Here is a 16,979-nt window from a genome sequence, read left to right as displayed (position 1 = left end):
CCCTGTGACACCGGGTTTTTTTTGGTTTTTTTGTTTGTTTGTTTTCCTGTTTCAGGAGTGCGGGAAGATGGAAATATTGGGAAGAAAAAACTTTTCTTCTACCCTCTTATGGTCTGTATCTGGGGATCTGCAAATTAAACTGGAGTCCAGAGCTGCCTGCTAAGGATTTCTTAAATTTTCTCAGTGGTTTACTCTTAGACAAACTGAGGAAGTCTGCAGTGGATGAGTGTCTATACGTTCTCTTCCGTCTGTTCTTGCTGCCTCTTCTCTTCTCGCCCACATTCTCCTCCATCTTGACCACCCCTCTGTTCTCTCTTCCAGGACCCTGACTCCATCATGGAAGCCAGAAGTGAACCTCATGACCCAATTGCTCTTGGCCGTGCTAGAGAAGTGGCAGTAAGTTTCTGTTCCTGCTCTAGAATGGTGCCTGCCCAGTTCTGGGCTTGCAGTAAATCTGTGAATTATTTCTGGGGCTGCCACTGGACTCAATGTTCATATGAAGTTTTCTGGATGTGACAACAGTCTTCTCTAGCCTACAAAGGAAACCTGGGAGTGTTTTCTTGTAATGGGGAAGACTTTTCTCACGATGACTCAAAAACTTTCTGAGGCCGAGAAGTCCAAAGTTCATCTGGTGGTGGTGACAGTAACCCAAGGGTCTCACATTGCAAGATGGTGGGGGCAGAGAGAGCACCTTTCATCTTATTTTATATTTGTCCTGCTTTTTAGATGGTTTTTGTTGTTGTTCCCTCCTTTTTCTATTCCTTTAGACCAACCAAGACTGTTTTAAAATTAATGTATTTCTCATTTGCAAGTATAACCCTCTACTTCTATTTTTGTGTGTCATTATGCATATTTAACTTATTCTAAAAATAATCTTTCTTCTCTTTCCAAATTTACACTTTAAATCCCTCGTTTTACATCTTATTGTCTAGTTTCTTTTTAATTACCCCAATGAGACATTATTCTTTTTATACAGTCATTTGTTTTGATGTATTCATATTTACCTAGGGGTTTGTTTCTTTTGTTTTTGTTTTGTTTGTTTGTTTGTTTTTTAAGGCAGCTGGCTGGCTGCTACAGGAATTGAACCCTGGACCTTGGTGTTATCCACACCACACTCTACCCAGCTGAGCTAACTGGCCAGCCCTCATTTACCTAGTTCTTTGTTCACTGTTCCTTCATGCTTCTCAGACTTTTATATATAGTATTGTTTTCCTTTCTGAAATTCTTCCTTGGAAGTTTCTTTAGATATAGGTGATAAAGTCTGTTTTTGTTTGTCTAAACACTTATTCAACTGTAGAATTTTCTGGCCTTCCAACTGTGAGTACAGAAGATCAGAAGCATTTAGCTATCTAAATCACCACCTCCACTATCCCTGTCCCCCCAGCCAACAGGTACTGAGTATCACGGGACCAGAGACACACAGGAGTGCTCAACTATACAGTTTCTCCTGCTGTCCTCCTGAGGCACATGAGGCTACAGCAATATGCACTCATTAATCGAAAACAGCCACTATATATTGCAAAGAAACCTAGAAAGTGTGGAAAGTATATAGAAAGTGATTCAGACACAGCACTTAAAACCGAGGGAACTCATGCTTTAATAGACACTGAAATCACAAAGGAAGGCCAAGTGCCTTAGCAATCTCAATAAAAATATGAAGTTCTTTTTACACGGTAAATTTTGTAATATAAAAAGTTTAATGCTGTCTGGAAACTGTGTAATTTACAAAAACAGTCCACGTAGGCCAAAGATGGCTAACACTGCATATAAGGAGCGTGAATGCCAAGTGAGGAAGTCATCTGAGGAGGGAAGAGGGGACCACAGGTGTTTCTGACGTGGAACATCTTCGAAGAATCTGGCACAAATGGGCCCAGTTCACAAAACACATGTACAATCATTTTAGATAAAACAACAAAATATGTGATGAAAATTATACAATTTTCACTTTTTTCCCACTTACTGAAAACAAGCCAGATTATTGCATGGTATTTTTCCAACCTGAACTGAAACTAACAGAGCTACAGTTTTCTTGTGGTTGTGCAAGTGTGCGTGGCTGGGAGACAGTGGACAGCAGGGACTAGGGATTTGCTGCAATGCTCACATGATGACAGCAGAGTCAGGACCTTGTGGGTGGCATCTGCGTCCTGCTGAAACCCAGCAAGTTATCAGTGCGGACCGTGAATATTTAAAAAGTGGGTTGGAGGTGAGAACCATCATTTTGCTGCACACCGATGTCGATCAGAATGTAAGTGTTAGTAGCTAGTTTTCTCTTGGTATTCTGACTTAGTTAAAAATCATCAAAGTATCTAAGTAGTTTACTGGTGAAAATTAAGTTAGAGTCTACTACCTGCTTTGTGGTTGGGCCAAGGTTTCTTAAGAGGGGAGGTTTTATTGCTTGTCTTCAGTGATGTAGTAGAGTCGGCAGGGCATTCCAGTTTCCTGAGCTATAAAGAAATCCGTCCAATGCCATCTGCACGTGGTAAGCAAAAAATATTTTCCTAAATTCTACTCACATCCATTGACTCCTTCCAAGTGGAGTGAAGAGCAAAGGGCTACTCAGGAGTCATTTGCTCATATCCGCATGGCTGTCACTTGCTCAGGGCTCCTGTGCACACCAGGCAGTCTTACCCACTACCTGACACTCTACTCTGTAGAAACACAGCATTATTCCAATAGTGTTTGCTGTCATGCATACCAAGAGTCAGAAAAGTTTTTCCTAAAAGGCCGCATATTAGATATTTTAGGCTTTGTAGGCCAAGAGGCAAAATCAAGATTATTTGTAAGTTCTTACACAACTGTTTAAAAAGGTAAAATCCATTCTTAGCTCATGGCCATAAAAAACCAGATAGCTGACCAGATTTAGCCTGTGGGTCATAGTTGCCAACCCCAATCTACAAAGACATCTTTGTGAATTATTCAGTCACCCATAATTTTGAGTGCATAATTTTTTCAGGATAGCCTGAAAAATTCACTTTGATTTTATGTCCATTTCACTTATATATAAACACAAAGACTGACAGTAAACATGAAGCCGTGACTCTACAGTGATCTTTAGATTGGTCCTATCATTTTATCACCTTTGTTTTCTCTTCATTAAAACATATCTAGGACAAAAAAAATCACATATACCATTTGGCTCTTCAATATGAAACTTAAAACAAGAATGTACTTGGTACTAACAGCAGGTTAGAGTCCACGAGTCCTCCTAGCTGGCTTGAAAACCACGGACGAGGTCCGGGTGGTGGAAGGTGTATGCTAGTGACAGGCACACAGGGCCACAGCCTCATCCTCACGGATGGAGAGCACAGACCCCAGGCCTTTACTGCAGGGCTCCTTGGCACTTGGGAAAGAGGCTGAGAGATTTGTTGAGAAAGGGACAGCCTAGCCATCCACATATAGATTAGAAATTTGAGGTTTATTTTTTGTTGTTGAGGACCTGATTTTGCTACCTAAATGCACAGTGCTATAAATTTGGCTTTCATTTGCTACACTAGTACTTTTATGACCATTTTTCCCTACTAATATAAAAACATCCTCATAATTGCCTGCTTTTTTATAAAATATTTCTCTTCCAGTGTTGGGTTCAGGGTTAGAATGTGACATCCGTATTGTTTGCTTTTGTCAACATGGCTGTTGGGTTAAACATAAAAACCGCTATGACGTAGATCAGGAGAAAAACACAAATTGGGTAAAAATTGTCCTTTCTTCTGTTCCGAGGCAGGTGAAGTAGTCGGTGCATGCTGACAAAGTGAGATCCTACCCAGGGTAAACTCCACCTGGGGGGCTTGACGGTACCGCCCCTCCTGCCAGGCCCCTTAGGTCCACTCCATGTGTTGCTGGTGTCCTGGGCCAGGTGGCTGTCCACCTTTGTGTGCTGTACCCTCACAGTGAGGATAGTAGGATTTCAATTTTATAATGATCTAAAAGATACTTGTTTAAATTCTCCAACTAGACTTAGTGATATGATTTTCAGCATTTCAGTTTCTTATTAAAATAAATTAATGGTTACCCCTAACTAGATTATTCCCTTGTCTCGCCCCAGCTGGCAATAATTTAAGTGCTATATGCTGGCGTAGCTATAGGAAAAGTCCACTTTCGCTTTCTATGATAAATTTCCTTGTTTAGCAATAATTTGGATGTATATCTCAGCAAAAGGCCCCCTGCTTTTCAGGATATGGACACTGTCTTCTGTGCCAGGGGAGGGGCTTGTTCTTGAAAAAGCAGGAATGAAGGCGGCCAGCTACAGCAAAGAGGGTCTGGCCGCAGCTCACACTGTTGGGGGCTAGGATTGTGGGAACCTGGCAGTGGATTTAGGTAGAAGATTTAAGGGCTTGGAGTTGAAAAAGAGAATAAAGTTAAACAGCTAATAAAAGGGAATAGGAGCTGGAAGTCTAGATTCTGGTTAAATCTAGTTAGCCATGGGAACTTTTTTTTTTTTTTTAAAGCTTATAAGGGAACTGAATTATTTCAACATTTCCCCCCAAACTTGATAATTACTTATTGATGACTATTCAAAATTTGACATTTTAAAAAACTTTTTGAGCTTTTAAAAATAATAGCTATAAATGCAAAGTACTATTGATAATAAAACCAAGTTGTTCATCCATGTACAAAAAAGGTCAATAATGTTTTAAAAGCACAAAGTTGCATTTTAAATCACAATTGCATAGTTCTAAACTGCCTGGGTAAGACTTACATAAATTTGTAAGAAAATTCAAGTTTGGTTGACAGTGGGGCCCAAAGGACATTTGCAGAGCTCAGTAGAGCAGAGTTCAGGATGGAAACGCTGACTCAACATGAATTATTGCATTGTTGCTGTGATGTTAGATTGTGAGACCAAAATTGCTACAATTTAATTACAGATCATTGGCATTTTTAAAAATCATTATTCTCTTTTTGGCTAATATATCACTTTCATGTAGAATTCAACTTAGAGAGATTTTATATATCCCACCCCCAACCAGCACCTGAAAGCCTTAAAAAAGCTCTGTTTGGGTTTCTGGATAGAAAAGGTACTGCATATATACCTCTTAGCAAAATATGTGCTCCCTTTCTACTCCCCACCCCAGAACCATGACCATTTTTGTACAAAATCCTATTGAAGAATCACATCAAAAATGAGAAGCAGGGAGTTGAAAGGTAAACATTTGGTGTAGTGTGTAAAATTCCATGAGCCTCCTGTACTAACCCCACAGAAGTCCTGGCTTTTGGTGAATCTGGCCCAGAAGTGCCTCCGTGTGTGGTAGCATTGGGCGTGGTAGTGCCCCTCACCCAGAGAGCCCACCCATGGTGAGCTGTGTGGAGTGACTGTGCATAGACAAAGGAATAGGCAGCCGTGGATACCGAGACCCCTGTCTGCAGCTACTGCATCTGAGTCAGTGGGTATAAAAGGTGCTTTAGCATTTGGATGAAGGAAAGAATCTTCCAGGGGACAGGAACTTGTAGCCATTTCCAGAAGGAAGCCTCAAAGGGCGTGGCGGAGCTGCTGTGGGGGTGCCGATGGGCAGTGGCAGCGTGCTGAGTGTGGTGGTCTCGGTGCGCCAGTGTCCATTAGGAGGGGCTTTTCGTGGTGCTTCCTCATGTTGCTGCAAAGACAGCTCCTTAAGTTCAAGCTTATCTACTCCTTCCTCCTTCTTGTGCCGAGGTGACAGGTTTAGTAGACTGAGGACATCTCTTTTGGAAGTCATCGTTCCAGGGGCCCCACGGAATATTTTCATTGGTCCTGTGGGGTGCTGGGGTGTGCTCTGCCAGAACATCTTCAGGTTGTGGACGGCCTGCACTTTTTCATCAATGGCTGCCATTTTCAATCTGTCTATGTCGGGAGCATCTGCAGGACTCGAACGAGCAGAACCGGCTGAGGAGTAGGAGAGCGCTGGGGATGGTGCACTACCAGCAGGAGACTGATGGCCTGAGCTTGGGGACATGTTCCGTGGTGACTTGGAGATATGAGCACTGTAAGGAGAGCTGGGATACTTCAGTTTAAAGAGAGGCTGGTCCACCAGGGAAGTCTGAGAGTCGGAGCTCGGTGATGGCTGGCCACTGTGCTGGTTTGGGCTGTCTTTGATGGATGCCTCCGAGGTGGTGGGGCTACTATACCCTGAACTCACCTTGGGGAGGGAAGAGCTCCTGGCTGGGGGCTTTGGTTTAACAGTAACTGGCGAAGGCTGGCTCTTCTGATGGGAGAGGGCAGGCCTGCTGAACGCACTTGTTTCTGACGCTCTGAAGACGGCAGCATTATGTGGCACTGAAATGCCATCTTCTGGGTTACTATTACTCTTGCTCACCTGACTGCTGCTCCTCTGAAGACGCTCCACTGCAATGAGGTGACTTTGTGTCTCCTCTAGAATTTTCTGGGCTAACTCTTGTGGATCAAGCTTTGGGTTGCCTTCTTCTTGAGATTTCACGGTACTATCTGTTTCTGTGCTAGACTGATCTGATTCTCCTGTATCTGAACTTGCTAGTTTTCCAACCTTTTGGAAAGGTGAGTTTGGGCTGGGAATCAGAGTCATTTTAACTGGAGAATTCGGAGTGCTTATGCTCCCCTTGGAGCTTACCGAAACTTTCACACCTCCAGCTGTCCCGATGCTGCACTGTTTGGGATCTGGTGAGAAGCACATCTTTCTGTTTTCTTGGTAGGCCGCCAAAGGCTCAGTACTGATAATAGAAAACCCTTCATATTCTTCTTCATCTTTGTTGCCGGCAGGGCGGGTCGGGGGAGACAGCTGGCTCCGAGGCAGGGTGGATCTCTGTGGGTAAGCGTTCTTGGACTGGTCGTAGTCCTGCCGTCCTCTGGGACCTCCACTTTCTGACCCACCCTCAGGCTTGGAGACAAAGCTCATTGAGGAGGCAATGGAGCTTAGGCTGTACACAGAGATGGCGTCTGAGGCGATGCTGTCAGCACCAGTGGGAGAGAAGGGAGGGTGCTGGTAGCCCAAGGGCAGGGCATTGGACACAGACTGCGCCGATGCCAGAGACTCCAGGGAGGAGGAGCTGTCCAGGCTGAGGCGCTTGGGTAGCTCGGTAGAATCTAAGCACAAAACACAAGTGCCCAAAGGGCAGTTAGGATTCTACATGGTTTTGATTTTTCTTTCAAAATCACGAACATCTTTACATGCAGAGAAGCTAGCAAAGAATTATGTAAGTGCTACTTATATACAACTTGAATTAATCTTACAATCCTGAAAAACTTGGACCTGTTGGAAAAAGAAGTAAATCTTACACAGGGACAAAAACACCCTGGGAACTCACAGCCAGCCACACATGCCTCAGACCTCCACCACCATGGCCCATCTCCACTCTGCTCCTTGTTGCTGGGAGGCCATCAGGAGGACCCCTGCTCTGCCCAGGGCTGGCTGTGCTCCTGGGGCCAGCCTTCACTTGGCTCAGGGCCTGCGAGCAACCTGTGATGTCTCACAGTCCTAAACCCCACTCCTGTCATCCCCTCCAGCTCCAGCCCCATTGCTCCTTGTTCCTGTAAAGGTCAACAATGAGGTCAACACTGACAAATCCAGTGTTCACCGCTCAGTTCTGCAGTAGGACATGCCCTACCTTCACTGACCACTCCTTCCTGGCCCGCCTCACCATTGTGACCTGTGAATATGAGTGCTGCCAGGACACGGTCCTATTCCCCTCTGCCCTGCATACAGCCCTGGGGGACTCCATGCACGTTTATATCTCCCTGCTGGCCTCTTCCTGAACTCCAGCTCATGCAACCAGCTGCCTGTGTGGGTGTCTGATGGGTATTTCAAAACTGAACATGACCAAGGTGGATCTCAGACCCATTCCTCCTGCCACTTTTCTGACCTCAGCAAACGCAATCCCATCATGGCAGTTGTTCCAAAAACCAGGGCTCCCTATTCACCCTTTCTTTCTGTCATGATGCACATTCTTCAATAGACCCTGTTGGTTCTGCCTTCAAGCCATGACCACCATCTGGGCCAGCGTTTACTCTTCACGCTGCAGCCAGCTTGGCCCTTTGAGAACATGGGTCAGGTCGGGTGTGGCCCCCGGTCCTGAAAACCTCCTCCCAGGCCTGCCTGACCTGTGTGTCTGCTCCTGTCAGGCCTTGCTCGCCCTCCCGGCCCTATGGAGGGACAGGCGAGTCCCGTCACCAAGTTCTGTCTGGTCTGCTGCCACCCTCTCTCCTTCGAGTCCCTTACCCTGCCTCAGGCTTCTTCATAGTGCTTGTCAGCCCAGTGTGTGTACTACACGTATTTTAATTGTCTCCCCCACTTATTGCAAGTGCCATGAGAGCAAGGAGTTTGTGTTTGCTGCTCTTGAACAACCCCAACATATACACAAAATAATGTTTAGTCCCTTTTCTTCCCTTTCCTAAATTGTAGCTGAGGACGTAGCTTCCCCCAGGAGGGAAGGCTCTTACCAAAGAGAGACAGCAGGGACTGGAGCGCAAAGTGCACAGTTCGTCTGTTGGCTTGTTTCCCGGTTTTCAGGATTACTTCCTCCTGACCAACTTCACAGAGATCAAAACCTAGAGGAACAAAGAATATAAACATCTGCTTCCTTAGGGAAGATTCCACATCCTGAACATGGTTAAAGCCACAGGGCTCCTTGTACAATTTCATGGGAACAGCCGTGAGGCCCATCAGCAAGCACTGGGGTCTGGACTTTTCCCTGTGTGCCTGTGCCAGTCACATGAACAGGGAGAGTCTGGCCATCTCGCCCAGAACATCCACTCAGTGCAGCTCCCGTCTGTGCTGTGTGCGGGTCTCACTGCCCACTCTCCTGTTTCCTCACAGAGCACTGGCCACTTTCCTGCCCTGAACTACATTCTTGAGAGCCAACGATCAGAACTTAGTATGGTTCATTAACATTCTGTTTTTTACATTCTTTGGCAGAACAGTCTACTTAAAGACTGTCCAGAACAAAAAATGGTCATTCCATTTGGCCTTGGGTGCAGTATTTAAGGCTAGTACCTGGGAAGGTGGAACTGCTCAAGGTCAAGGACAACGTGTGCATGTGTGTTCAGTGTCAGCCAGCATGGGCTCTGAGGTGAGCTCTCTCTGATGATGGAGAGTCTGCTTTCTTGGCTGAACCACCCTGCAGGGACATCACTCTGACTCAGCCCATGCCCAGGGGCGCTGCTCCCTGATTCTAACGATTCTAATGAGACTCCAAGCAGGTACAAGAGACGGCACGGAGCTCCCTGAGCAAGAGGCTGGCTTACGAGCTGATGACACAGCAGTTAGACTTATGAAGCGACATTACAGAGATGCCCAAGTGCATCTCCCTAGGAGGAAGCCAAGTGCAGATGCCATGGAAAATGGCTGCATCCACAGACAGGCAAGAACTGAGGGCCTGAAGAGTCTTCAGCAGTGAAAGTCTTCACTCAGCCTCCCTTAGTACATCTTTTCATTCTTATTCCAGGATTCTGATACTGGTCTGACACTATCATTCCCTTTGGAATTAGGTTCACTGGAGGAGCCACTCAGCATTCTGGTTGCTATGGGACGTTTTCCTCTCTGAACTGAGAAATAAACAGTCCCTGAAAGCAACAGGAAGGTCTCAGACAATTCAGCATTTAAAAATGAATGGCTAATAATATAAATGTAATGTTTCCATTAAGAAACCTCTACTTTTGCCAAAACGATGTGGTTACTCCAATTCAAATCTTTCTACTTTCAAAAAAAGTAAAACTTAGTCCTTTATATCACTGGCAAGGCTGTGAAGGGTTTTGATGGTGGCTGCTGATGCTGAGGATTGGAAAGGGGGCATTTCTCCAAGCCCAGGAGCCCTCAGGGTGAGCCACAGGCGTGGACCTGGTCTTTCTTACTCTTGCCTCCATTTGCTACTGACTACATTTATTCAGATATGTTAACTATGCTTACACCAGGAAGACTATGCTTCAAGTCCACAGAAAAAAAGCAAGCATTCTAGCTTTTAAAGGATGCCAAGTGTCTAGTCCAAGGGGATTCAGAGCCCCTGAAGGGCTTTGTGAGTTTCCCCCTTTAATTTCAAAAGACAATGTATCTGAAAACAAACAGAGCCAGCCCTAAATTGAGGTGGATTGCGAAAGGTCATCTACAAAATTGATTAGAAAAGATGGCCCAATACTGGATACCCAGGCTTCACAAGTAGGAAGAAAAGATCCTTAAGGATTCACTGTCCTACCATGTGTGATGGCTCGTCCCTGTAACACTGAAGTCAGACTGTGTCACCTTCCAAAGGCTCTCTACCTCCCTCAGGTTAAAGTCCAAAGGCCACCCCTGGCCTCACAGGATCTTCCCTTTGCCTCATCTGCCCTGGCCTCATGGTGTGGCTGTTCCCTCTGCCTGGGTCTTCCTTCCTGCAAAAATCCTGGTCTCTCTGAGGCCGCCCTAGCTCCCTGCTCCCACCCGGCAGCCAGTCACTGAACTAGTGCTTCTGTCTGTGGCGGTGCCCCTCCACCTTCTATAAAATCCTGGTCTCTCTGAGGCCGCCCTAGCTCCCTGCTCCCACCCGGCAGCCAGTCACTGACCTAGTGCTTCTGTCTGTGGCGGTGCCCCTCCACCTTCTACAGGGCCCCTGAGCTATTGCATTTATTACGTTTGTTCCTCTGCTCCCACTAGGGTGTAAACTCCAGTAGGGCAGGGCTTTTTTGCCCTTTGCTCACTGCTGCATCTCCAGTGCCTAGAGCATTGCCTGGCACATAACAAGTGTTCCAGAGGAAGCTGTGGAGTGATGGCTCCCAAGCAGGTCACCAGGCCCTTAAGTGGAGAAGGAGGACAGAGGCTCAAGGCCTCTTGTTGTGTTTCATTGACGAATGCACCTGTCATAAGTAAACAGCAATGATGTCAAGAGCTGCATCAGCTGTTCTACAAATGGTGAAAAAAGAAAAGTGAGACCCCTGGACTGAACAAGGACCCTGCTCCATGCAGTTCCAGGTGCCCATGGCCACGTCAGAGGTGGCTTCAGTAGTTTTCCTGCCAGTTTCCAGTAGCCAGTGAAACCATTCTTATATAACTCTAATTTTAAGTTTTCATTAGCTCCTAATCACGGCTTGACCTCCAACAATACTGGGATCTAACGAATTCACATTAAGGTAATGAGTACAAATGAGAGAGATGAAATCATAATGCAAGGGGAATGGGATGAAGCTGCAGGACCACGTGGGAATCATGCTGAAGCACTAGAATCTTTAACTATTTTTGAGTAATGATAAATTACCTAAGAAAACTCTAAGAAAAGGCCCTTAAGGGTCTACCACTTTACTCAACAGAAACCAGGAGGAAAAAGCAGATTTTAAAAAACAGAATTAAAGGGCCGGCCCAGTGGCACACTCAGTAGAGTGCGGCGCTTGGGAGCGCAGCAGCGCTCCCGCCGAGGGTTCGGATCCCATATAGAGACCGGTCCGCTCACTGGTTGAGCACGGTGCGGGCGCGACACCGAGGGTTGCGATCCCGTTGCCGGTCGCGGTACGGGAGTGACACCGAGGGTTTTGATCCCGTTACCAGTCACGAAAAAAGACAAAAAGGAAAAAAAAAATAGAATTAAAGAAACCCATTAAGTCAAGGATGCTTTGTCCTACCAAGAGCTGCCAGGAATTCGTGACACCCCGGGAGCCGCCACAGCTGGACACTGATGGAGACCTGGACAGGAGCTTGTGCAAAGTCCTGCTCCTTCTCGCCGGCCTGGAGCTGAACCAGCACCTGGTGGAGCTGAGGAAGGGAGGACAGCCGTGAGCACCATCCTGCCCCGTGTCTGCTTCCCCTCCAGCCCACCGCAGGACTCCACCTGAGTTATCTTATGTCACCTGTCATTGCCATCGCTAATTACCCTCTCATCTGTGTGCCATTTGAGATTCTTTTTAAAGTGGCTTCATACCTATCGTCCTGCTGTCTGTCCTCTCTGTGGGAAGCCGATGGGGCAGTGGGCAAGAGGGTTGGGGTGGTGAAGTGCGGGGTGGTGAAGTTTGGGTGGCCTCCTGGGCTGGGCGGCCAACAGTCAGGGTTCTGCTTCCAGCCCCGTGCCTTCCCTCATGTGCAGGAGAGGGGACCAGGGTGCAGAGGGAAGTGAGTTAGAGGAGTAGTCACCTCCTTCTTGTTTTTACTTCTTTATTTAACATCATCTTTAGAGCCTTGAGGCAAATGGTTTAGAGGGATCCAGCATTACATCCTAGAGTCTCGGTACGCGAGGAAGAACCCAGGTGACCTGCTCAAGTGTCCATGGTGTGTCAGATCAGTGGCCTCCCCTCAGGTCTTTGTGTGGGCTCACAGTGTTGCTCACTTAACGTTGGTGCTGCCCCTGCTGTTCTGGTGGAATTTAAGGTGAAATCAAGGACACAAGAAGGGTGGAGCAGGAAAGGGGGAGCCAGAGCACAGGAAGGGGACAGGCCGCCTGGGCCAGAGGCACAGGCCCTGCGGCTCTGTAGACAGCGCGTATGCCAGAGCTCCGAGTGCACCAAGGGGAACGCAGGGATGGGAGGGTTGAGGGGCTCACCTGACAACAGTTGCTACTTAAAGTAGTACTCACCATTCCAACCATATTTTTAACAGCCTTCAGCCAGCAGATTTTAAGAAAAAGAAAGAAAAAGAGAGAGAAAGAAGAGAGTTTAGACTCAAGCACAGGCTGTTATGCAACATGAGCTGATTACTGCTTTAGGAAGCGCCACTGGGCCGGCCCGTGGCTCACTCGGGAGAGTGCGGTGCTGATAACACCAAGGCCACGGGTTCGGATCCCATATAGGGATGGCCGGTTCGCTCACTGGCTGAGCGTGGTGCTGACAACACCAAGTCAAGGGTTAAGATCCCCTTACCGGTCATCTTTTAAAAAAAAAAAAAAAAAAAAAAAAGGAAGCGCCACTGACGGGGAGGGAGAGGAGCAAGAGTCAGGAGGGGACACAAAAGAAAATGAATAGCTACACTCAGGCCAGCCATGAGCAGTTTCAAGGGGGTTGGGACAGGGTCAGCCAGGCTCTGCCCTTCCTCACCAGTAGAGGCTCAATCAGGGAGGGGGCATGGTGGGGCATTTATAGGCCACTCTGTAAACCAATATCTCGTTCTAGAGGGACTCAGGAAAAGCCCACCAGGTGTCTGCTGCCGGGGGCAGCCTCAGGATGCTTCCCTGGGGTCTTTTTGCATATCAGGCAAAAAGTCCCTGTGCTCCCACCAAAAGCAGGAAATGAAGCGACTGGCTTTTTTGGACTCTCAGCCTTGTCCTGCAAATGCAGTAACGTAATTCTTTCTTTTACTTGTAGAACACACATTTCTAAACCTCCTGGGTTCAGGATATTTTAATATGCAATGTCTGGAAGTGTCTCCCTGATGCTATACAACAAGGAGATGTGACACAGATATTACAAAATGAGCAAGAACTCAACAAAGGGGACAGGTCACTAAGCCGTTCTACGTTCAAAACTGGGGCTGGAACCAATCCCAGGCCATAGGAGGTTCCAGTCACCACTTAGTTTCAGAGGTTAGTCCTAGATGGAGCAGCTTTATTTCTACCTAGAAACAGTTCTGCTTAAAATGAAACCGACAACGTATATTATTTTTTCAAATTATTGTACTCCAAGATGACCAGAAAAACCTGCTCTGTGCAGGTTCTTCTGTTATACCCTCCCAAAACCCGGCTGTCACCCTGGGGCTTGTTCCAGATGCTCACTGGCCGGCAGGAAGATCAAGGGGCAGGGAGAAGCTCTGGGGCCAAGTTGCGAAGGGCCTTACATGATGCTTACAAGAATTAGACCTTCCAAGAACTAGAATCCTCCAAATTCCTGACTTAGATCTACATTTGCCTGAAAGACAGCACATCTTTAAAAACTGCTAAGCAGCATCTCACATTGTTGGCTTTGTGTTCACTGCTGTGCCTCAGTGACTGTTTTCTTTCTGGCGTTGCACATACTCTGATCAGAAAATGAGTTTTGGATGGAACAACTGTAGCTTTCCAGCCGTGGCCCTGCTACCCCTCCTGGCTTAGGAAGGTGGCTGTAATACTTGTCAATCAGCTGGAAAAGTTGGGGGTGGGGATGGCAAGGTGCAAGAAACCACTGAATGGAGGGTTCAGGAAATTCTCTGAGACTACAGGTGACAGGGGCCCCAGAGGTGAAGGCTCTCAATGTTCTTAGGGCTCAGTGTCCCAAGAGGTCGCTACAAGAACTTGCCCTTCCATGCCCAGCACGTGCCAGGAGGGCTGTTCTCTTACTCCCAGCCCTCACCTTTTCCTTTTAATCACAAAGGCTGGAAAAAGCAATGACATGCAGGTTCTTATTTTGGGCCAGATCACTCTGTCTTTCCATTTCAGCACAGCCCTCAGGACTGGGCTCAGCCATCCGGGCTCAACTTACCCGGCTGATGAGCTGCTCGCCCGTCTCTGATGCAGTAATGAGTTTGCAGAGGGCTTGGAGGGCAGGGTTGGGAAGACCTAACCCAAGAAAAAGAGAGTGGAGGTTATTCAGAGGTGCCTCTGCACCCACAATCCTATCATCTTGCCAGGAGAAAAAGCCTGAAACGCTCTGCATTGGTGACATTTTCCAAAAGTGTAGCATGGCCAGACATGTGCATTCGAGTATGACTTGGACAAGAAGAGTGTGGTCTCCAAGGAAGGCAGGTGGAGGCCAGGGCGAGTCCTGACCCTGCTGCAGTCCTCCAGGTGCAGTCGCATTCCCAGGTCTCGCCTCAGGGGCTCAGGCAGAATCACTCCCTCTGAGAGGAACACAAAAGGCAGCCTGGGCATGTGTCCCCAGCTTCAACCTGGGGTTGGCCATGTGGTTTGGTCAGATCCACAGCTGTCAATGGCACTATCAACAGCAGCTGAGTTTTGCCCAGCACTACCTCATGCCATCCTGGGAAGGGGCAGGGCCGGGCAGCACCTGCTCAGCACAGATGCCTTGCTATTACACACAGGTCAGGAGGGGAAGCTGTGCCTGGAACTCCTCGTCATTTCTCAGGACACCCTCTGGCTCTTTCCTAGCTATGAGACCCAATGTCCTCATGAAGACAGGGGTTTTTTTGGGGGGGGTGTTATTCTGCTCCCACTGTTAACCAGTCCCTCAGTTGCCTCAGCTCTGCCCCAGGCCTGCTGGCACAGATTCTGTGCCCACGGCTCACCTAGCAGGGACTGGATGGTGCTGCTGCACTGCTGGAGCCGATCGCCTGGGTCAGAAGTTGGGAAGAAGACGGCCGCCGGCAGGCCGCTGGCCGGGGGGTCCAGCCGGAAGCCCACGGCAGTGAGGAGCGCCTGCCAGCCGGGGATGCCGCCCACCTTGTTCTCCACGCTCTGCTGGGATGTGTACATGGCGTTGCGCTGCCCATTCTGGATGCGTTGCAGGGACTTCTCCACCTGGCAGGGCATGGGGATGAGTCAGAGACCCAGGCCAGCCTGCCTTCTCTCCGCGTGGCTTTGAGGGAACACAAGCCTTAGGGGTGAAACAAAGCTGGCCCTGCCACCCCAGGGAGCCCCTGTGGCCCGGCCTGAGGACATGACTACGGGGCATGAGCCAAGCATCTTGCAATGGCTTGCATGGTGCAGAGGGGAAGGGTTTCAGAGCCAGCAAAGGCTGGTACCACTGAAGGACTCTGTTCCTCCCCTAACCCACCCCTTCTGCTTCAGGTTCTCCATACAGACACTAACATGACCTGTCTGAAAACAAACCTCAGCTCAGCAGCCTGCGCCACAACACGTGACAGCTCCCCATCACTGTAGCATAACCCTCAGCCCTAAAAGACCCCTTCACTGCCCCACCAAACAGTGCCCATCATGGTGTGGCCTTAGCTGGCAATGCCCTTCTCCAACTCATCACTGTTCGTCCCTCAGCACTGGCCTCTGGAACCTACATCTCCTCACCCACAAAGCACCCCTCCTGTCTTCCAGGGCTCAAAGAGGTGCCTGGCACTCATGGGCTAAATTCACCCAGGTAACTACTGTGTTCACTCTGCACAAGCAACCAGCCTTGCATTGGCCTTTGCCTGGCAGGCCTCTCTCTCCAGGGTAAACCTCTGTCCATCCTGAGACATTACATGCGTGCCTCAAGGCTCATGTGCCATTACTGCAGGGGCACGAGGGTCTTCCAAAATGTCACTTGAGGCTTTTCTTACAATGAAACACTGGGATGCACGGGCTCAGTGCCCCAGGCAGGAGAAAGTGTGCACTCACACCAGCCAGGAGGAAACTAGCATTCCTGGGCAGGACAGATGACCAGCTCCCTGGCTGTCCCTCAGGCCTTGGAGATACACTGCCCATGGGGGCTGGTGAACTTGACCCACCTCAGGAGATAAAGCCAAGAAAGAAGAGAAAACCTATACATGTGCCTGAGGGGCCTCAAGGCCAAGTGGGCAGCTGAGAGGCCTGGCCTGGGAGAAGGAGGCCTAATGAGCAGAGAGGGCAGTTCCTTACCCAAAAAAGCAGTCTGGGGATGGTAGCAAGGAAGGAAGGAGGGATTTTGGGGGTGACAGGGACCTGAGAGGGGTCCTAGTGCAGAGCAACTGAAAGGCTCTGTGCAGTTTCCAGACCAGGATGACATCAGTGTAGACAGTCTCCCGGCACTCTCAGGGCATGTGAACTACCTCAAACCTGGCCTGAGTGCTTCTCAGGTCACAGTGTGCTCACCTGTTCACACACTGATTAATTTTAGACCTGAGAAAACCTTCAGGCAGACCCTAAGATTACAAAATGTGCATGACTTATCTCTCATCAGAAACGCATCAAAAACCACCAAACCCAGGCCCAGGCATCAGGGGTCTGGAAGGCACTGTTCAGGCCTGTGAGGGGGCCATGCGGCAGCTGTTTGCATGATGTTGGAAAGCACTTGGATGTGGCATGACTGTCCACCCACTGGGACTGGACCAGGAAGAGATGGGGTGGGCCAGGGCTGGTCTTTCTGGCACAAAACTCTAAAGAGGCTAAGAGTTCTAAATTATTTGAATCTGCCTTCCAGGTTGGTAGCAAGGTAAAAGGATGGAACAAGTTTTATGTCACTATTTCAGTTTTGGGGGGTTTTTTTTGGCAGGTGGCGGTATGGGGATATGTCACCCTTTTTTGACTTA

The 16,979-nt window shown here is 48.3% G+C and overlaps 1 protein-coding gene across 1 annotated transcript in view; it reads right to left on the bottom strand.

Moving 5' to 3' along the window:
* Positions 1 to 1,573: 1,573 nt before the first annotated feature.
* Positions 1,574 to 16,979, bottom strand: part of TTC28 (tetratricopeptide repeat domain 28) — a gene marked incomplete at its 5' end in the record, with an annotated part of 57,866 nt that continues 42,460 nt past the window's right edge. Inside the window, 6 exons of the mRNA XM_008569951.1 lie at positions 1,574 to 7,027; positions 8,381 to 8,488; positions 11,525 to 11,654; positions 12,469 to 12,492; positions 14,282 to 14,358; positions 15,045 to 15,276. Of these exons, the coding sequence (XP_008568173.1) occupies positions 5,397 to 7,027; positions 8,381 to 8,488; positions 11,525 to 11,654; positions 12,469 to 12,492; positions 14,282 to 14,358; positions 15,045 to 15,276 (2,202 nt within the window). The remainder of the gene's footprint in view (positions 7,028 to 8,380; positions 8,489 to 11,524; positions 11,655 to 12,468; positions 12,493 to 14,281; positions 14,359 to 15,044; positions 15,277 to 16,979) is intronic.

Source organism: Galeopterus variegatus, unplaced genomic scaffold (genome assembly GCF_000696425.1).
Source record: "Galeopterus variegatus unplaced genomic scaffold, G_variegatus-3.0.2 Scaffold547, whole genome shotgun sequence".
Classification (NCBI taxonomy): domain Eukaryota; kingdom Metazoa; phylum Chordata; class Mammalia; order Dermoptera; family Cynocephalidae; genus Galeopterus; species Galeopterus variegatus.
This window is presented reverse-complemented; position numbering and strand designations above follow the sequence as displayed.